The 22,549-nt window shown below is 38.2% G+C and overlaps 2 protein-coding genes across 3 annotated transcripts; both read left to right on the top strand.

Moving 5' to 3' along the window:
* Positions 1-193: 193 nt before the first annotated feature.
* Positions 194-7,927, top strand: crcp (calcitonin gene-related peptide-receptor component protein). 2 transcript variants are annotated; one of them, NM_001045373.2, is given in 6 exon segments: positions 194-268; positions 846-882; positions 973-1,071; positions 3,805-3,899; positions 4,216-4,273; positions 7,600-7,916. In NM_001045373.2, coding segments are annotated over 6 exon segments (435 nt in total). In that variant the 5' UTR covers positions 194-260; the 3' UTR covers positions 7,738-7,916.
* Positions 7,928-12,039: 4,112 nt separating this feature from the next.
* tpst1l (tyrosylprotein sulfotransferase 1, like) lies at positions 12,040-21,281 on the top strand. Its single transcript, NM_200202.2, is given in 3 exon segments — positions 12,040-12,215; positions 14,679-15,804; positions 20,378-21,281. Coding segments are annotated over 2 exon segments (1,050 nt in total). The 5' UTR covers positions 12,040-12,215; positions 14,679-14,968; the 3' UTR covers positions 20,592-21,281.
* The last annotated feature ends 1,268 nt before the right edge of the window (positions 21,282-22,549 follow it).

Here is a 22,549-nt window from a genome sequence, read left to right as displayed (position 1 = left end):
TATATATATATATATATATATATATATATATATATATATATATATATATATATATATATATATATATATACATTCTATTAATTCATTGTTGGTGCAATTATAATCTATACATAGTAAACAAAAAATATTGAAATCTTATCTGTTTTAAATATTTGTAGCATTTGAACCGATTTGAACAAGACGACTGAGGGGGAACGTTTAACACAGCTTCGTTTTCTCGACGGATTGTTGTTAGATGTTGAACCAACAAAGCGAGCAGGATGGAAGTGTAAGCAACATATTTTACTTTTATATGTTTATATTCGAGAACATTTATTTTCCCTTTTTAGTTAAAATACTTATTATGTGGTGGTCTGACGGGGAAAACTACTTTGCAGGATAACAATGACAATGGAATGCTGCTCACGTGGACATCCTCGTTATAACGACAAACTGCATAACGTTATGTTGTAATTCCTACTGTGTTTTTTAGGTGTAAACATGATTCACAGAATACGTCTTAAAAATCTTATCCACAAGCCCTTCACATAGTCTTTAAAGTTTTAAATTTATAGCCAATGGATTTAGTGTGTCTCTGACTAGTTTTGCTTGTAAATACAAACTCTAAACAGTGATCTAACAGTGTTAAATCAAAATTTAAGAATCAAATTTTTAAGAGATGACAATACATTAGTAATTTTAGAAACTGAACAAAAATAAACGTTGTTAATCTTTTATATTAAAAACGGTAAATGTTGAAATATTTTTTACTGTACCTTCTGCACATTGTACTCATTTATTAATTTCCGGTTACTGTACATGATTTAAAGTAAACTAATAATAATATTAATAGTATTCTTTTGTAGGAGGGATGCCAATGCTGCTATGCTGAGCAATTATGAGGTCAGTATGAATTTTAAAACTTTCGAATAAAAAAACAAAAAGTGTACTTTTTATTGTTTGTGGCTATAGAAGTGTTCTCTACTCCACCAGGTCTATCAGCTGCTGACAGACCTGAAAGAAAAAAGAAAGGAGATGGTTAAAAATAAGCACAGCACCGGGCAGCAGAATCTCAACACCATCATGTATGAGGTGCTTGTTTTTTGATGTGATCTAACAAACATCTCCAGATGCAGCAAAACAGGCTATCTCCTTGAATGTGACAGAATGTTTAATTCCTCCTGAGGACTTGAAACCCACAGTCCATTTGTTCATAAACGAAACATGGCAAAGAGAATGGGACAACTGCATAAATAATAAATTGCATGAAATTAACCCGAAAATAAATGAAAGACGTTTAGCAAATTATAATTTTCAGACTAGGCATGATCAGATGGCCTACACCAGATGTGGAATTGGAGGATTGGATTTTAAGTTGACACATTTATATTTACTGAAAAAAGAAGCACTACGTAAATGTAATTACTGCCAGGCTGCTCTTACCATAAAACATGTTTTGTTGGAATGTAGAAGTTTAAATTCCATTAGACAAAATTATTTTAAAGAGGGTACTTCAGTGGACACTTTTAAAAAGGTACCATCAGGAAGAGTTTTAAATTATTAATTAAAAAATTAACTGAAAAATCATATTTGACTTTGAATATTTTTTTTGTGTGAATTTTTTTGTATTTATATTTTTTATATTCGTGTAAGTAACTTTTTTTATTGTAATACGAATTCGTTTTTTCATGTAATATTTTATGAATATCCATTTTGCCACGAAATAGCCATAAGTTGCTGATGTGGCAATAAATAATAAATTAATAAATAAACAAACACCTCCAAATTGGACTAGGTGATATGACAAATCATGTATAATGATATGTCATCTCATATATTGATAACGATATATATCTTACTATATAGTAACATTTCTAAAATTCAATTCATTAATAGTTTGTATTGACCACATGTAAAAGACTTTATCTAGATTTATTTTTTTTTACAATTTAAAGTACATACTCAGAGATATACTCGTATGTGATCATATTCCTCCCTTTATTTAGAATTTCAGGGCAAATATTTGATTGAGAAGGTATAAATATAAAGCACATATTAATAAAGTATATAAAACACTTTTCAAAAACCAATGATTACAGGTCCAACATTGCTAAATAATGTAAACATTGTACTTTCAAGATTGCAACTTTCTTATGATGCAGGGATGATCTGGTCAACACGCATATACAAGTATTACTGTTAACTCCACAAAATAAACTATATATATATATATATATGTGTGTGTATATGTGTGTATATGTGTGTATATGTGTGTGTGTGTGTGTGTGTGTGTGTGTGTGTATATGTGTACACACACACACAGGGGTTGGACAATGAAATTGAAACTCCTGGTTTTAGATTAATTTATAATTCATTAGTATGGTGTAGGGCAGGGATGTCAAACTCAATTCCTGGAGGGCCGCAGCCCTGCACAGTTTAGTTCCAACCCTGCTCCAACACACTTACCTGTAGGTTTTAAACAAGCCTGAAGGACTTAATTAGTTTGATCAGGTGTGTTTAATTAGGGTTGGAACTAAACTGTACAGGGCTGCGGCCCACCAGGAATTGAGTTTGACATCCCTGGTCTAGGGCCTCCTTTTGCAGCCCAGCCAATACAGCATCAATTGGTCTTGGAAATGACAGATACAAGTCCTGCACAGTGGCCAAAGGGATTTAAGCCATTCTTCTTGCAGAATAGTGGCCAGGTTACTTTGTAATGCTGGTGGGGAAAATGTTTTCTACCTTGCTCCCCCAAAACACTCCAGAGTGGCTCAATAATATTTAGATCTGGTGAATGTGCAGGCCATGAGAGATGTTCAACGTTACTTTCATGTTCATCAAACCACTCTGTCACCAGTCTTGCTGTGAGTCTTGTTGCATAATCATCCTGATACACGACACTGGCTTCAGGAGTGCACATGGTCCTCCAGAATATTTTGGTAGTCCTAGGCAGCGACATTCCCACTTAGCATAAGTATTGGGCCTAGAGAATGCCATGATATTGCAGCCCAAACCGTCACTGATCCACCCTCACGCTTCACTCTTGGTGGTACGCTTATTTGGGGCTTCTCCACACCGTAACTCTTTCCATGTGGAATAGACAGGGAATGTGGACTCATCAAGGAACAATACATCTTTCACATTGTCCACAAACCAAGATTTTTGCTGCTGGCACCATTGAAACCGATGTTTGGCATTTGCGTGAGTGACCAAAGGTTGGGCTATATCAGCTCGGTCATGTATATTGACCCTGTGGAGCTCCCGACAAACAGTTTTGTAGAAAGAGGATAGTTGAGGTGCACGTTTAATTCTGCAGCGAGTTGGGCAGCTGTGGTTCTATGTATTTTTGGATACAATCCAGGTTAGCACCCTGACATCCCTTTCAGACAGCTCTTGCATCCACAGTTACTACTGTTGGATGTGATTCATCCTTTTTGGTGGTATGCTAACATTACTCAGGAGACCGTGGCTCTTGATACATCACAACTTGCTGTCTTGGTCAGAGATACGCCAGCGAGACGCACACCAATTTGTCCTCTTTTGAACTCCAAAATGTCACCCATAATGTTGTGTGCATTTAAAACTTTTTAAGCAAAACCGTGCTTTTACTCTCCTAATTACACCTTCACACTCTGCTCTTACTGGTGGAATGCATAATCACCTGCCATGAAACCTCCAACACTAAATTGGCCAATGTTTTAGTTTCATTGTCCAACCCCTGTACAAATTGTCATATTGCACAGCCTTATCTCCAAAACAAGGCAAAGATTTGAGATTGTGTTGCTCAGTCATGCCCTTTAACGTCTGAAATCTCTGCCTCAACAGACCCTGAAGTACCTCTCTAAGACGCCATGTGTTCATCAGAAACCAGAGACAGTGAAGGAGTTCCTCACCGCCATGCTGCCTCACAAACTTACTAAGTACTTTTTATTTTTTCTCTTATTTTGTAAGCATGCATTTAAAACTTGTGCACTGAATCACCTCTTTGAAAGGAAAAACCTTAAAGCCTCAAACTGTGTGAAAGCCACAGTAAATACAGTGCATTGCAGTGACTTTGTAATTCTGGGTTTGAGATGCACCATTGTGAAGGTTTGTGTTGTGATGTTTCTGAAACCAGTACACGTGTGAGTTGCTGGTTTTGCACTTGACAATGAGTCTAGTGTTAGTTTATCAGATTTTTTATTTTAGCTTGTGAAAAAAGCAGCCTGTTAACTTCTTTTCTATTTCTGTTCAAAGAGCAGAGAAGCTGCAGCTCTTAAACCACAGACCTCAGACTGCTGTTGAGATCCAGCTGGTATGAGTCTTCACATCTTTTTTTCATACACTTTGTCTTTAACATCTTTGCCCATTTTTGACAATGCTAAGTATGTTCAAAATGTTAAACCCTTTAACTGCCCCACCAAGAAACAAAAATGTGTATTGCATTACCTAACTCCTAATGTCGCTAGTTAACATACTCAATGCGAATTTTTTTTTCAACACATGCCATGACGTGTCGGTTTATGGTAAAAGTACTGCAATTAATGCATATACTATGAAAAAGCTAAAACTATGAAGTGTACATTTTTGAAAACTAAATCATCTTCATTTTTAAGGTATGCCATGAAATATTTCAGATTCTCATTTAACATGTTTTTTTTGTTTTTTTTACAATAAAACCTAAATGAAGTGAAGTAGTGCAACAGGATTGTTTGTTTGATATTTTTTTTTTGTAAAAAAAAAAAAAAACATTCTTTACTTAAACAGTCAATAATATGTGGCCATTTTGTCGAGCAGGCAATTAAAGAGTTGAGAAATGATAGTGTCCCATAAATGTTTTTTTCTTCTTCAAAAATTACCTTTAACATATTGTTTAAAGTAGCTGTTTGTGAATGTAATAGATCTGCAATTTTTTAAACACATTAAACTAAGTCTATGGTTAACTATGGTCACCTTAAAGAAATAATTCAGAAATGCCAAAGTAAGCATCAGCAATGCACAGGGACTTTTTTAAATAATTATTTTGGTTGGTTTTTACCTTTTATTGAGATAGGATAGTAAAGGACAGACAGGAAACGATTGGGTTCAGACAGAGGGAAGGATCAGCATAGGACCCCTAGCTAGGAGTCGAACTCAGGTCGCTGTGAGCACTATTGTGCCATATGTTGGTATACTTAACCACTAAGCAATTGGCGCTGAATTGCACAGGGAATTTTCAATAAGCCAGCTCAAGCCCTTCCCAGCAAGCATTTTTTCATTCTAAAAGATGTCTAATAGATGTCTAAACATTGTCGTCTTGGCTAAAACAAGGCTAAATTTGGGCTGTCAGTGAAAATCTTATAGAAGTCTAAAAATAGCTCAAAACTAAACTAGTCGTCAAATAGACAGAAATGAATGACTACACATATATAGTCTGTCTATTTGACGACTAGTCTAGTTTTGAACTATTCTTAGATGTCTATTTTGTTTGCATGTTCTCCCCGTGTTCGCGTGAGTTTCCTCTTTGTGCTCCAGTTTCCCCCACAGTCCAAAGAGATGCGGTACAGGTGAATTGGGTTGGCTAAATTGTCCGTAGTGTATGGGTGTGAATGATTGTGTATGGTTGTTTCCCAGAGATGGGTAGCAGATGGAAGGGCATTTGCTGTGTAAAACATATGCTGGATAAGTTGGCAGTTCATTCCGCTGTGGCGACTAAGCCGAAAAAGAAAATGAATTAAGAGAGTTTGTGCACAACGAATTATGAAGTTTTGAGGTGTAACAAAGATTTATTTTATTTAATATTTATACAATTTATGCAAAAAAAAAGAGAAGTTTTTCCTAAGTTTTCCGAAAACATGATTATTTTACCTTCCCCATTTTCAGATAATTTCACTTGTTTTGAGGAAAAACTAATAATTTTCACCTAATTTTTCTAAAGGTGAAAACAAATACATTTTTCACTTGATCTAAGATTTTTTAGATATTTGGACTAGAAACGAAACAAAGCAAAGGAAGAAAAAAAAAAAAGATTATTCATTTTTTTGTACTTAAATATCATCTTGTGAAACTGTACTCAAATCACAATATGTATCATAGAAAAATAAAACATTGCAATATCTTATATATAAATATTTTTCTGATATCATGATGCAGCCCTGAAACCTACTGTGGAAAACCTTCAAAACTACATCAGAACCCTTTAAAATAGTGTGAATTAAGGCTTTTTAATCCATTTAATAGGAAAGTGACCATGACTGATGTTTATAATTGAACTGAATGTTTCTATTTCAAATGTTTGCATGCATTTTATATCTATTATATTTTAACAAACAAATCAACAGCACAAGTGATTATCAAGATGTGTTAAAGGGCCATGAAACCCCCCTCTTTCGGTTCATGTCTACCACCGAATTTTTTCATAAAATGCTTTGTGATGGGCGTGGAGCGCTGCGAGCAGAGGGAGGGATGGTGTGGCCGGCATAGAAGGGAAGAAAGAGGCGAGCGAACAGCTGTCAGTTGGCTCACAAAATGAGATGCACACCATGAGGAGGCGCATGATTTATAGTTTTATATTTTCCCATAGGATAAGAAAACTCAGCTACGAATAAAAATAAGAAACCGACGTGTCATCACTCCACTAGCAGATTCACGCTACGTCGCTGATTTTGATCCCGCCCCAAAAATGATTTTAAACCCAGAAGATAAAATTAGCTGACAAAAGCTTCAAATTATCCAGTTTTCCCCTCAGTTAAAGCTAACAGGTGCTAACGTTGTCTTAACTGATGGTCAACTTACACAAATCTGTTTCATCTGATCTGTTACACAAATCAAATTTCAGAACAGAACACAGTTATGGTATTTTTGATTTGATGAAAGCAGTGTTGATGAGCAAAAGATACTTTTTCTTTAGAAAAGTACAGGACAAAAAATGGTCATGCAAATGGCATAGTAAAAATAGTCTCTACAAACTAGTCTGACAATTATATTAACCAACTAAGAAACTGAAGATGTAAATTTGAAGAAAAACAGGATTTATTAATTACTGCTCAAAGCCTGTGGTACATTTATAAAAATATATATATATATATATATATATTAATAGTATTGATGAATAAACAAATAAAAAAAAAAACACTTACTGAGTCTTATGGAGTGTGAGAGTCTGAAGGGACAAAGATGGATTTCTGAACAGCCAACAAAAACTGGATGTTATTTGTATGACATCTCTATGAACTTAACTTAGGCAAGGCAAGTTTATTTATATAGCACATTTCATACACAGTGGCAATTCAAAGTGCTTTACATAAACAGGAATAAAAGATAATAAAGACTGATAATAAAAATGATTAAAAACAGATGAAAACAGACCAAATGTGTTAAAACAAGTTATAAATGTGTTATAAAACAATGAAAAATAAGAGAAAAACATATTAGTGCGATCTGACGGACCTAGCACAGTGCTCATTTAGTAAAGGCACAGCTAAACAGATGTGTTTTCAGTCTTGATTTGAACGTGCCTAATGTTGGAGCACATCTGATCATTTCTGGAAGCTGATTCCAGCAGCGAGAGGTGGAGTATCTGAAAGCCGTTTCACCCTGCTTTGAATGAACTCTTGGAATTTCTTGTTTATATGATCCTAAAGATCTTTTTTCAACTTACAGATGGTAGAGGAAAGTGAAGAAAGGCTGACAGAAGAACAGATCGATGAACTTATACAGAAAGTCACGGACATCCTGCCCGGTGACCCACAGACAGAAGCCAATGAATCTGCTGATCCTCAAATGGAGACCAACCAATAGCATTACCCCCAGAAACTCACAGTTTAATTTTTTTTTTTTAGTTTTTCATCCTTAAACGCCCAAGAGACTGACTTTAGATGGGTTGACAGTGATAATACTTACGTTTACTGTTGATCTTTATTATGTCAATGAAAACATTAGCCATTGCTACATCTAAAATAATAAAAATCCATATTTATTTAACCATAAATATCATGTTATTTTGTCAGCATTGTTTCCCATGCACAATTGTCGAAGCTGCATTGATCTTTGTTTGAGTAAGGATATGATCTTCTGGGCTCAAGACAGTCTCAGTTCCTCTGCGACATCCTTCCTGTATTGCTACTCTTTATTTCAGCTCATAAATGTTACAATCACTGACCATTTTGATTTGTGAGAAATTGCTCAAAAGCAAACCCATACCGTTTGTATGTCCATTAAGTTCAAATGTGAAACTGTGAATCAACAGTTTTTGACTTTAAAACTCTAGTATACTTGTTACAACCAAGTTAACCAGGATTTTTATCAACAAGTTGCTTAAAGGATTGTTTCACTTATAGAATGAAAAATGTCCTGGTAATGTACTCACTCTTTTGTCTTCCAAGATGTTGAATAAAAGTAAGGTACTTGGGGAGACATGCATGACTTGTACGGTGCTCCGTGTTATGAATTTCCAAACTGATATTTCAGTACAGCTTGAAAGGACTCTAAATTATTTTTACAGTCATTTTCTTTAATATTTCCTTTAATATCTTTATTTAACCTCAAAAGGTTGCATAGCAGCAAAGCTAGTACTAGTCGAACTAAAACTGTAGAATTGTGTATCCAATTTTGTACTTCTAATGAAAGAAAATGGCTGATCATTTGATTGGCTAGTTTCATATCATTTAGAGCAGAGATGCCCAAACTAGGGTCCACAGTCCAAAGTTGGCCCATGGCAACTTTTGATTTGGCCCACCATCCCATCTGAGAAGAGGAGAATGATGGGGATGGTTTAGAGATTGTGATTTCAAATTTAATGTAACCTTTTATTTCTTTTTTTTATTGTTAAGCTACAAAATAGCTAACTGAAATTTATCATTTCTATTTAAATCGTGTCAATTTATCAGATTTAGTTTTAAATGTGCAGAATGTCAGTAAGTAATGGTTTCTATTTATTTTGAAATATTAGGAAATAAATTAGCAAATTACCTATGGCAACTTAAATGTAAAATAGCATGGTAGATTTATCTTTGGCCCGTGGCTATTAATGATATTTGGTTTTTGACTCTTCATATGAAAAAGTTTGGACACCCCTGATTTAGAGCCTTGTCAAGCTGCATTGAATCTACAGTTTTGATGTTCAAACCACTAAGCACTATAGACTTCAAGAAAATAGAGACAAACTCTGCACACTTTCCTCATCCTCATCTTTTTGATGAAAGTTTTTATATTGATATGTTTGTCACACTTATTATACACGATTGGCCCCAATATACCACAATTTTAATAATAGAAAAACAATATCTTAAAATTATATAGAAAATAATCTAACATGATTATTTATATATTCCTGTCTGCAGAATTCTTCTCAGGAGAACAGAGCTTGATATACTGTGCATCCGGAAAGTATAGAGCTTCACTTTTTCACATTTATGTTACAGCCTTATTCCATAATGAATTAAATTCATTTACTTCTTCAAAATTCTACACGCATTACCCTATAATGACAATGTGAAAAAATATTTTTTTAAATTGTTAAAAATATATATATGTAAAAAAAAAAAAATATATATATATATATATATATATATATATATATATATATATATATATATATATATATATATATATATATATATATATAAAGCTGAAAAATCACAGGTACATAAGTATTCACAGCCTTTGCACAATACTTTGTTGATGCACCTTTGGCCAAGTGGTGCTCGCTGCAGAGCCATTTGAGGAGAGGTGAGCTCCAGAGAGGGGGAGCTTAAGCTTGAGCTCCACCTTTTTTGCACTTCTTCTACGAGTGATGTCACTGGGGGTAGGGTTAGAGGTGGGGTTGGTGTACGCATTAAAACAGCTTACAGGAGGAGGAGCGACAGCTCATGCTCCCCCTCTCTGGAGCTCACCTCTCCTCAAATGGCTCTGCAGCGAGCACCCTCTCCCTTTGGCAGCAATTACAACCTCAAGATTTTTTGAATATGATGCCACAAGCCATTTTCAGATCTCTCCAGAGATGTTCAATAGAATTTAGGTCTGGGCTCTGGCTGGGCCACTCAAGGACATTTACAGAGTTGTTGTGAAGCCTCTCCATTTATATTTTGGCGGTGTGCTTTGTGTCATTGTCCTGCTGGAAGATGAACCATTGCCCCAGTCTGAGGTCAAGAGCACTCTCAAGCAGGTTTTTTATTCAGGATGTCTCTGTACATTGCTGCATTCATCTTTGCCTCTATCCTGGTTAGTCTTCCAGTTCCTGAAAAACATCTCCACGGCATTAGCCTGGTGATAAGTGGTGCCTGGTTTTCTCGAAACGTAACACCTGGCATTCACTCCAACGAGCTCAACTTTAGTGTCATCAGACCAGTGAATTTGGTTTCTTATGGTCTGAGAGTCCTTCAGATGCTTTTTGGCAAATTCCAGACGGGGAGTGGCTTCCGTCTGGCCACTCTTCCATGACGGCCTGATTGGTGGATTGCTGAACAGATGGTTGTCCTTCTGTAAGGTTCTCCTCTCTCCGCAAAAGAACACTGGAGCTCAGACAGAGTGACCATTGGGTTATTGATCACCTCCCTGACTAAAGCCTGGTTTATACTTCTGCGTCAAGTGACCGGCATAACCCACGGCGCCTGCAACGCGTGTAGCTGTGCATTTATTCTTCTGCACGCTGTCTCTGTTGGTCTGCATTAACACTTCCGAAACGCTAGTTGGGAGTGAGGTGTAAATGTTCCTCTGTGTCGAGTTTCTTCGGTGCTGTTTTGCTTTTCCTGAACACTTCCTGGATGTACAAGTGGCTCAGAATTGCTCATTTTAAGGCAGGAACCGGCGGACGTGCAACAACTTTAACTATGAGGTAAACACAAAACGTTCCATCCGGAGCTCCTTCACGGGACTCCACACTTGTAAACAATCGCTACATTGGGCTCGCGCCATTCACACGGCTCTTGGTCCCGCCCAGACTCATCAGCGATACCAAGCCGACCAATCACAGAGCTTGCGCTACGCGTTGTTGCGACTTGTAGTTACATTTTTTGAGAGGTGCACGTCAGTGACGCCGACGGCCACGGCGAAGGGCTATGCGTCAGCGCCGTAGCATACTCCGGCGTTTGACGCAGAAGTATAAATCAGCTTTAAGGCCCTTCTCCCCTGATCACTCAGCTTAGATGGCCGGCCATCCTGTCCTGGCGGTTCCAAACATCTTCCACTTACGAATGATGGAGGCCACTGTGCTCATTCGAAATTTTAGAGCAGCAGAATTGTTTCTGCAACCTTCCCCAGCCTTGTGCCTCGAGACAATCTTGTCTCAAAGGTCTACAGACAATTCCTTTGTCTTCATGCTTGGTTTGTGCTTTGACATGCACTGTTGAACCTGTGACATATAGACATGTGTATGCCTTTTCAAATCATGTCCAATCAACTGAATTTACCACAGGTGAACTCCAACAAAGCTACTGAAACAGTTCAAGAATGATCAGTGGAAACAGAATGTACCTGAGCTCAATTTAGAGCTTCACGACAAAAGCTGTGAATACTTATGTACATGTAACTTTTCATGTTTTTTACTTTAATAAAATTAAAACAACTTTAAAAAGTCTAGAATTTTGAGGAAATCAATTTTGGAACAAGGCTGTAGAATAAAAAAAATGTGGAAAAAGTGAAGCACTATTAATACTTTCTGGATACTCTGTATGAAGAGTTCAGACAGAAAAACGAAGTGCTGACTAAAGTTTCCATTGAAAATTATAATTTTTCTTAGATTCCTGTTTATGTTGAGTTATTTCTTTTTAAAGACCTTTAAAAGAGTGTATTCTTTACAATAAACTTGACATTACTGAACCTACAGACAGCAGCCAGATAATAATGCTAATTTATGAAAGAAATTTCAAATGCCTTTAGATGTTTTTGCATCTGAACTCTTCATATATTCTACATGAGTTTGATTTATGCGAGCAGCAATAGCCATGTCAAAAAGAGAAATCCAAGCAGCCAATGAAAACCATTTGATGACAACAGACGTTTGCTGTAGCCAATGAAATTGGAGAGTTGCGGTGTAGCGCTGTGGAAACTGGTATGAATTCAAGAGCACTGCTGGTAATCACTGGGGTTTATTTGCTGAAAACTGGAGCTAATCGACAGCGATTATTTACATACAGACAGAATTCACGAGAAATGTGCTCGCGGTGTCAGATTCTGAGTCTCCTGAGAGGTTTATAGCTCCATTTACACGATCTGTTCGTCTGCATTTCATCACGCGATTCTGGAGAATGTAGAATTCGAGGAGTTGTGCTTTCTGTACGGTAAGCCATGACACGTTTGTGTTCTTGCTAAAATGTTCAAAATAATAGAGATGTTTGTGTGTTTTATCGTGTTGTGAGGGCGCTAAACGCATACAGTTTCCTCGTCGCAGGCCGTCAGTCGCGCTGCTCGACAACTTTCATCTCAGGTAACGTTAGATTCGGTCCTCGATTTACGACCATTTTATTAGTGTCTTCGCGTCAGGCAGCTACTGCATATGAGTGAAATACTGTGTGCAAATGTATCTACATCACAGTTGTTCGATGAAAAATGCCTTTAGTTGTGCTTGAACTGTACACGGTCACTCGTCGGGCTGACCACATATTGTAGCTCTCTCGACTTGTTGCATGATTGCAGTACGTGCACGTCTCCCACAAATTACACGTATGACGTTTTTATTAGCTTTTTGGGACATGGAACCTTTCTGTAATACCCCAAAAATGCCATTTTGTAACGGATAATGAAGTACCACCAGACATGAGCAACCAGTCAGTAAGATAATATTGTTTAAAGCTTTTTTCAATACGTCGGTGTAGGCTAAAATGCGTTCTTTTAGTTCTAATTTAGAAAGAAAGGACCAAGTTAGTTTTTTTTTGTATGTTTGTTTGGCTGAGGGGGAAATAGTTTATCATAACGACTGATTATCATAATCATTTGCTCACCCAATGGCGTGAGCCTGGAGCTGTTTGTTTGATCGTCCAATAAATTTGGAGGAAGCCTGTTAGACAACCGTCTTATTTGTAATTGATGGCAAAACTTAATCAATTTAACAAACACAACAAACTTCTACAGAAATGTAATTTCGTAAGAGATTTTTTGATCCCAGTTCATACACATCTGTATAAAAACAACTAATTGTATTATTCATGTCAGGACAGTATATATTGTTTTTTTCAGGCCATAAAAAGCTGTTGTGGTGTAAGTGATTGGCAGAAACACGCAAAATGTTTACGTAAAAATAGTGTAATCACCCTCTAAATGAGCAGTAACATGTCAGTCCTTAATAGTTTACGTGACACTAAGTGCTCTAGTTCATTACAAATGTATTGAACATTTTTAAAAGCCAGCCTGAATATGTGTCTTTTGCCTTTGCGTGGCTTTAGTTGTTTCAGCATATTTTCTATAAATTTACAATCAATGAGTTGTGATTTCTTTGTTAACAACTTTATGTCGAGATTGCACTCAAATTTCTGGAACAATTTTCCTTTTTAATTATTATTTTGTTTTGTTAACAATAAGGCAGGTGACAGGTGTTTTTGTGACATACATTGCAACAAAAGTCAACCACAGACGCTGCTTGCAACAGGATGTTTTGGTGTTAATGGGCTTTCACTTGTACATGTTTTTTTTTTTTGTTTTTTTTTTTCAAGTTTAAAGTTCATGTGTGTGAAAGGTGTTGTAGAAAGAAAAAAAAACAGAAGCAGGAAGTATTACCTGCACACATGGAGGTACAACTGTAACAAAAGAAGTAGATCACTACTGGGCAACCACATTCACTTAAAGTCAAAGTAAACAACATTTACACTGAAGCATTTTTGTGTGTAAATATCATTTTAATACATTGATTTGTGTTTTTTTGTTAATGAAGACTGAATAATAATATAATTATTACATCATATAAACCGTGTTAAATATTTTAAGCCCAAAAGGTTTTGAATCTTTGTACAAGATTATTCTACATTGAATTTTTATCACTGGAAATTGTCACTTTAACTAGAAATTACACCTATAAGTAGGCATGGGACCATAACCATTTTCAAGGTAAACCGCTGTTTAGAAAATTCAAGGTTTTAAAATAGCCAAAATTTTCTGCAATACCATTTCTAAGGGGTGTGTACAATTTTTTTTTTATTGACGTTTTTTGGGGGGTTTTTTTTAGGACAACATTATGTCCAGCAGAAAGGATATCATCCAAAGACGACATTTTAAATTGTAAAAAAAAAAAAAAAAATCTGTTTTTGAAATAAGTGAAGACTGCAGAAGTCAATGATTTTAATTTATTTTCCAAAATAATTTAAACGTTTTTTAAATGTGTTTAAATGGGGAAAAAAGTTTGTTTTTACCCAGGCATTTAAAAAGAGCTTATTTTAGAGCAGTAATCACAAAACCGTGAAACAGTGATATTTTTATTCTAGGTTATAATGCCATCAAAATCTTATATCAGCCCATGCCTATCTACAAGAGTGTCAAGATTCACATCTTCTCCACAACATGTTTGATTTGCTAGCCACATTTTACAGGAAGTTTTCCTTTGAAATGTCAAGGCTTGCGACTCCAGCATAGCTCTTAGGTTACAGCACTCAGATTGGCTAATTGTAATTGTTTAATACCATTACTGTAATGGTGTACTTTAATGGTATTAGATGTGACATTTCATGTAATGTGAGATCCACATTAGTGGCCAATGTTGAAACTGACCTGACAAAATATGTTGTTGAAAGTGTTTTTCCTTCCCATTTTTACAGGCACAATGGTGCTGACAGAGAATATATGGCTTGATTTACCATGTCTGAGTTTATTGAAGCCTCAAGCAAAGCCCAGAAGACCTGCTGACTGAGGAAAAAAATCTCCCATCCCTTCCCTCCCCCCAAAAAAACTTTTACACTTCGCCTTTTACATTCCTTCACCCTGACGCTTTTTGGAAACATTCACTCCGTCTTTCCCCTTCCCTGACTTTTGCCCCCACCTGCAAAATCTGTTTAACTCATTTGTTATTTTTCCCCCTACAAGCAAAGTACTTCCCTAACTGTAAGTCATGAGAAAACAAACGTGCAATGTTCTCCTAGTCTGTGGGGTCATCAGCTCCATCACAGTATTTTATCTTGGCCTCAGTACGATAGAGTGTCCGAATGCCCGTTCTCGTGCATCACAGCATGGGTGGGTGGTAAACCTACACGCTGGCAGAAACCTTAGTGACCCATTACAGCTCCCTGAGGAGTACAATGAGGAAACTCCTCTCATTTTTGTTGGCGGAGTCCCTCGTAGTGGCACCACGCTAATGCGGGCTATGTTAGATGCCCACCCTATCGTGCGGTGCGGAGAAGAGACCCGGGTCATTCCTCGGCTGTTAGCCATGCAGGCAACCTGGAGTCACTCGGCACGAGAGCGGGTCCGTCTGGATGAGGCTGGTGTCACTGATGATGTCTTGGACTCTGCTGTACGTGCGTTTCTTTTGGAGATCATAGTAGGGCATGGGGAGCCAGCGCCGAGGCTCTGCAACAAGGACCCATTTGCTCTGAAGTCCATGTCCTACCTCTCAAAACTCTTCCCAAAGGCGAAGTTTATTCTCATGCTTCGTGATGGCAGGGCCACCGTTCACTCGATGATCTCCCGCAAGGTTACTATTACTGGGTTTGACTTGACAAGTTACCGGGATTGTTTGGTAAAGTGGAACCGGGCGGTGGAAGTGATGTACGACCAGTGCCTGGCTGCAGTGGATGGCAACTGTCTGCCTGTCCATTATGAGCAGCTTGTGCTGCATCCTGAGCGGGTGATGCGCAGGCTCCTTCAGTTCTTGGATCTGCCATGGGACACTGCTGTGCTGCATCATGAACAGCTAATTGGGAAAGTCGGAGGAGTTTCGCTGTCAAAGTAAGTGATTTGATTTATTTGACGTTTATTTGATTGATTTATCCTATAGGCCTCCCAGTGTCATAATGTTCACTATGAAAAAAAAAGTTTATTAATATCGCCAAGGCTACATTTTACAAGTGTTATTAGTAATTTTACAGACTGCGCCATAAGCTACATAGCAATGGCTTAATACACATCTTTATAAAGGGTTTTTAGGTTCACCCAAAAATTATTCAATTATTCACCCTCATGTCGTTCCAATTCCCTGAGACTTTAATTCATCTTTGAAATACAAATTAAGATATTTTAGATGAAATCTGTGAGCTCTCTTATCTGTCATGGAAAGCAGTGGTCCTGATGTGTTCAAAAAGGAACCAAAACCCTTATCAAAATCAGTGGCGTAGCGGACGGGTCCGCAGGGCACGCGCCGCGGGGGGGCCCCGCGTGATTAGGGGGCCCCGCGTCGTCGTGATTTTCAATAATTAAAAATACACCGGCGAACGCAATAATCAAACTCTTGGGAACAACTGTGGTCGGAACCAAAGTTCACACGTCTGTGTTCTCTGAACACCTCTCAAGCGGTGGACTACTTCATTCTGATTGCTTGCCGCCAATGTTGCCAACTTAGCGACTTTTTCACTAGATTTAAGGACTTTTCAGACCCCCTTAGCGACAAATCTAGCGACTTTTTTTGTGTGTTATTGGAGTTTTTTTAGACTGTCATTTGTCCATACTGTACCGTCCCTACTCTTCTCAACGAGCTGCGTGTGATGCCGCCGGCCCCTCCCCGCCTCACAGCACTGACAGGCGGCCCTGTCAGTCCTCGTACAGCAGCCTCTCCCACCTGCAGCCCGAGAGCAGATCACCCCTCTGCGTACCGACGACAAATGATTTAGCACAGGCAGTGTGAAGGTATTTCCCTTGTACAGTCAAACCGATCTACTTCTACTTTATTTACACAATTTAATTGGAGCGTTTATTTTTTTCTTGTTCACAATCACAGATATTAGTGACAGTTTCTGAACTTGTCTGAGTTTATTACATATGAGAGATTACTGCAAATTCACTACACATCTATAATGACATACTGTATTCAAACAGCAATAAATTTAGTTAAATAAACATGCTTATATAAAGTGTAGTGCAATTATAAATACCCCTTTATTAACCATAGGCTGTTAAACAAACAGAAACGGTAGAACGTGATGACGTCAGTGATATGCAAATTGACGTATGACGTATTCCCCCCCCCCCCCCCCCCCCTCCCTTCATCATGGGGCCCCGTCAGCGATCCCTGCAGGGGGGCCTCTGCATTTTGCGCTACGCCACTGATCAAAATGTTCTAAATGACTTCATTGGTTCAACTGAAATCATACAAACCTATGTCTCATCTTCTGTGACAGGTCAGGGTGAACACTTATGTGCTATGTAATGTGTTGCCATTAGAGTCAGCAGCACAACACACAAGTGTAGCATTGCCCATAGTAAACATGCACCCTAATCTGTTGTAGTAGAAAAGAGTAAACAAGTCAGAGGAGCCTTCTGAACCTGAGCACGCTTGTATCATCGATGATGCACCTGTTCAGTTTAACAGGAAGAAAAGCGCTCTCGCTCAGCACAGGGGAGATTGCTTTAGTTATATAGTTTTTGTTGTTTGGAATGCAGTGACACGCAGTCAAATATTTTGCCGAACAGATCCACACTCTCATATATTATCATGAAAGTCATCGTGCTGCACATATTAAGAAGTTTGCTGAAGGTGCAGCTGTTGTGCAGTGAGGGTTTTCATCTTTAATAAACTACGACAGTTTACATTAATTAAAGTAAGAATGATTAATAAATCCATATGAAACATGTCTTTAGTTTTGGGCTCAGGTGCTCTTTGCACTCACACTACAAGCGTACTGCACCAAAGCCTAACCGAACCGCATTTTGGCACACCTCATCCCACCGGGCCAGGGCCAGCCAACTGAACCTCACCTGGGCCTAATTTGAAGCACTCACACTTGTTAAACGAACCAGGAAATGCATCTAGGCACAGTTCGGATAGCATAGTGTGAGTGCACCATTAATGGGTGGGCAAGATTCCTGCTGATGTAGTGAAGAATATGTCCAGCCTTGCCCCCATGCTAAGTCGCTTGGATTACGACCCTCTGGTCAACCAACCAAACTACAATAGCCTCCATGTCTTATATGAACTACACGAATCGTATCCATATCCATGTTTGTTTGTTAGTTTACTCGGTTATAGTTGTTGTTTGTTTGTTTTTTTGTTTTTTTTTCTACTTTATAGTTTGTTAAGGTGACTTTTAGGGTGCTTTCACACTTGGTCCAAAAGCCTGGTCCAACCCAAGTTTGATTGTCCCCGCTCGGTTGGTTTGTGTGCACACTGCTGTTTTTCCTTCTGAACCCCAGTGTGCTTGCATCATTAAGCTGCTATATTATGTACAGCTGTTGCTAGGTGACGGCCACAAAAGCTAGTGCTAAAATGGAGATGTACGCATATCACAGTCATTCTGCTTTTACTGAATCTTTGGTTTTGTTACCAAAACCAAAATACAGAGAGGCACTTCTTGCGCCTATCTGCCACAAAAACATTAAAAATGATCAGAACAGCATGCGCAGTGTTGGGCAGTAGCGTCGCAACAAGTATTGACGCTACTAGCTTAACTACATTTCTCAGTAGCATGGCGGTAACGTTGCTACTTTCTAATTCAAATAGCTTTTAAGTAGCGAAGCTATTTTGTTAGTCAAGTAGCACAGTAGCCTCCACACAAGCTCCATTTACTGATCGCGGACCAATAAGTGACGGCACCGACATTCGCAGAGCTGTGAGGCCGGTGTCTAGTCGATAAAGTAAATCCATTTGATGATGACAATGACAATTTCTTCTTCCTGTTTTATGGTGTTTGACAAAAGCTTTTGGTGCATTACTGCCACCTCTGGTGAAACTTTCTCGATGGAAAGATGACTGAGGGAGAGGAGTTATTTCTGAAGCAGAATTCCTCATGACCATACCTCGAGAAGTACATGTTACAATCCAATAACTGATGCTGTGCTTAAAAAAAAAATTTAAAAATTATATATACACACACACACTATAATGCTTATTTCAAAATATTTCCCTTGACTATAAATGATTTTTTGTTTTAGCTGTTATATACTATAATGCAATTTTGTTTAGTACAGCATATTATTTACAGTAAATAACTAAACTGAACTATTATGCCTTCAATATTTTATTGACAGTTTTATTGATCACCAAGATATGTTTGACTTGGGTTTAAGTTGCTTCGATTTAAAAATGAAAACTGTAAAAAAAGCTTAGATGTAGCTAAGCTACTATTGCCATGTGTGGGGGAGGGGGGTTAGCTTTTTAGTGTATTTAAGCTACATTTTAAGAAGACTAGCTAATAGCCTAGCTCACTACATTTTTCAAGTAGCTAGCCCAATACTGATCACGCGATGTCTGCAGAAGTCGTTTTTGGTGGAGACAAGCAGACATTATCACTGTTTGCACTGTGTCAGACTTGCTTGTCACCAAGGTGGGTGATACACAGACACACACACACACACACACACACACACAAACACATGAATGAACGTTATGAAAATGAGAGTTTGTTGTATAGCTGGCGGTTCACTTTGGTTATTTAGTACGATTGAATTCATATCAGACATGAATCGTATTAGAGTTCACACAGACAGTACCCCAGACCACCTCTTTCAGGTGTACTCTGGTACAGTTCACGGTGCGCACCCGAGTTCAGAAGACAGCGTTCACACGAGCTAAACGTACCGTACTTTGACGTCAAATGAACCTGGCTGCGGACTAAAAGTGCTAGTGTGAAAGCACCCTTACATACAACCCTTAACTTTTTTAGGTCTTTTCTTGGGATTTGAGCTAAACAGAGTATAATGAATAATGACCCTGCCGGACCAGAATCTAGACTCTAAGCTGGAGTAGAAGTAGTGAAATATTGTTCCACATTACAATTAAAAGAATTAATCAAATGTAGTAATAAATTACCTTGAACTAGCCAACTAATTAATGGCCATGTGTTTTTTTTTGATGATGACACACAATGATATTGCAATAATTTATATTAAAAAATAACAATAATAATCAGCTTTGAGTTATATTTGTACCATTCAAGTCCAACCAGGTCAGTCATTTTCATTTGCCATTTCCGTGTACACCTACAGCTTCTGCAAACAATGGATCAGATGTACAGGTTCATGCTTCCTTGTCAAGTGTTGGATTAGCGCTCTCTATGTAAACACACACCTATGTTGTAATGCAAGCTAAAGTTAAACCGATGATTAGAAGATAAATGGTGTGTTTGTTTGATCAGCAAGCATTTTCAATTTTAAAACCCTCTGGTGAGCAATTAGTTGGCTGCAGTCCTATAATAATGGAATGACATCTCCCAATGGTATGCTTCAATGATATTTAATTCATTTGTACTGTGGTCACTTTACACACTTATTCTGTAAAAAGCAGATTAATTTAATTTCATGATATTTTAGACCAACATTAGACCAGTGTCTCCAAATATATGCATGACTTGTTCATTTGTCTATCCTCCAGGGTGGAACTGTCAACAGATCAAGTAGTGAAGCCAGTGAATACAGAGGCTCTGTCTAAATGGGTGGGCAAGATTCCTGCTGATGTAGTGAAGGATATGCCCAGCCTTGCCCCCATGCTGAGTCGCTTGGGTTATGACCCTCTGGCCAACCCACCAAACTACAACAAGCCTGATCTCTTATATCTGAACAACACAAAAATAGTAAGGCCGATGTAAAACTGAAAGGTCATCTCTGTGGATACAACCTGTGAATATTTGGAAGCAATAAACAATGTGCATTTTTTTGTAGCACGCAAAGTCTCTACTTGAATTAAGAACATGTATTGACAAAACGGAGTCACAACTACCATTGTTTCATACAAAGTGAGTTCTAGTTTTAATGTTGTATTCTAAGTCATTTCTCAATTAAGTGCATTTCAGATGTTTTGCTGTTTGTACCGATGTTATGATGTTGTTATTAATGTCAGTCCGATGACTATAAGGTGGCTTTTGTCTTGTGGTTCTATTTGTATGCATGCATGTCACAGTAAATGTGTCCTAAAGAGTGATTATCACACAGGAAACTATGTTTGTTGAAAGAGGAAGTCAAAAGTTGCACAGAAATATCACTATTTTTCTCTGACCGCAGGAGAACTAAGTAAGTTCCAATCTACAAAGACAATCTAGTTTTGCTGTTGGTCTTTTTACTATGAGTTTACGAATCACATACTTGATGAATGTGGTCCACATAAAGGTTTCTGGACATGAAGCCTGGACAATAGACAATGTTCCTTCACAATAAAAGTGATATTGGTCCATCTCATTGCATGCCACTTGTCATTGTATATTAAATCTTGGTCATTTTACAAAAAGTGGGTACAAGTCAGGTGAAAAACTTGCAGGATGCAATAAAAATAGATTGAACTATTGGAGTGACTTATTTCAAACAGTTTAGGACAGGGGTGTCCAAACTCAGTCCCTGAAGGCAGGAGTCCTGCATAGTTTAGTTCCAACTTCTTTCAACACACTTGTCTGGATGTTGTAGTATACGTAGAAAGCTTGATTAGCTGGTTTAGGTGTGTTTAGTTTGGGTTGGAATTAAAATATGCAGGACACCAGCCCTCCAGGACAGAGTTTGGGCACCCTTGGTTTAGATGCATTGAGGTGACCTTGTTCTGCTCACAGTTCAGCAATTAAACATTAAAACATTACTCCAACCTAATGGAATATAAGGGTGCTTTCACACCTGTGAATCGATTCAGTTATTCCGAAACAGAGATTACAATTGTTACATTGTTGCTCTTTGCTCTTGGAGTGGTTCGCTTTCACATTGCAAAGTTTCTAATCGGACAAAAAAAGAGCTAAAACAAGTGACGTGCGAGTGAACTCTCCTTACATTGGTCAGAGTGTCAGGGTTTATTTTGCAGGGTCCCGCTAAGACTGTCAGGAGAGGTGGTGGTTTGGTGGTGATTGACAGGGTGCGCGCACGTGACGTGTCTGAGGAGAGACGAGGTGGGGAGGGGTGAGAAGGGTGCGCGACGATGCCTATTTGAGGACCCGGGAGTGAGACGCGAGATTACCGGAAGATTATCACCCGTTTGCGGGCATCCGGAGACTCGCGAAACTTCCCGTCCTACTCAATATTCTCTTTTCATATAACCGTATGCCTATTACATATCCATAAAACACTGTGATATAACCGGGATCGGATCGCTTTCTCACTGCAATCGAACCGCTCCAGGGTTCGTTTCAATCGAGCCGAGACCACCTCATTCAAGCGATTAAACAGCCATCTTCATTTTGAAGAATCCCCCATTCCTTTTCTAGATGAGTGGCACGGTGGCCCAGTGGTTAGCACTGTTGCCTCACAGCAAGAACATCACTGGTTCTAGTCCTTACAAAGCCAGCCAAGGTTTTTGTGCGTAGTTTACACGTTCTCCCTGTGATCAAGTGGGTTTGCCCCGGTTTCCTCCCACCGTCAAAAAAACAAGTTAAGGTAATTTACTAATCCAAATCAACACCATAGACATGCTCCTAAGTAGTTATCTCTTAGGAGCAATCACTATCTGTTCATTAGCTACTAAAGCAGTGGAGTTCTTGAAATCTACCTGAGCTCAAACTCCCCTCTCGCCTTGCAAATTGGAAGGACCCCCGGGCTTCAGGATCTTATAAGCTCAGAGCTCTCTCTCGGGACA

Source organism: Danio rerio, chromosome 21 (genome assembly GCF_049306965.1).
Source record: "Danio rerio strain Tuebingen ecotype United States chromosome 21, GRCz12tu, whole genome shotgun sequence".
NCBI classification, from domain to species: domain Eukaryota; kingdom Metazoa; phylum Chordata; class Actinopteri; order Cypriniformes; family Danionidae; genus Danio; species Danio rerio.
This window is presented reverse-complemented; position numbering and strand designations above follow the sequence as displayed.

Bases quoted from the DNA above. Each gene is read 5' to 3' on its own strand.
- crcp (XM_021468909.3), top strand. The intron at 1,072-3,804 runs GTGCTTGTTTTT...CTGCCTCAACAG, and splicing joins TCAACACCATCATGTATGAG to ACCCTGAAGTACCTCTCTAA. The intron at 4,274-7,599 runs GTATGAGTCTTC...TTCAACTTACAG, and splicing joins CTGCTGTTGAGATCCAGCTG to ATGGTAGAGGAAAGTGAAGA.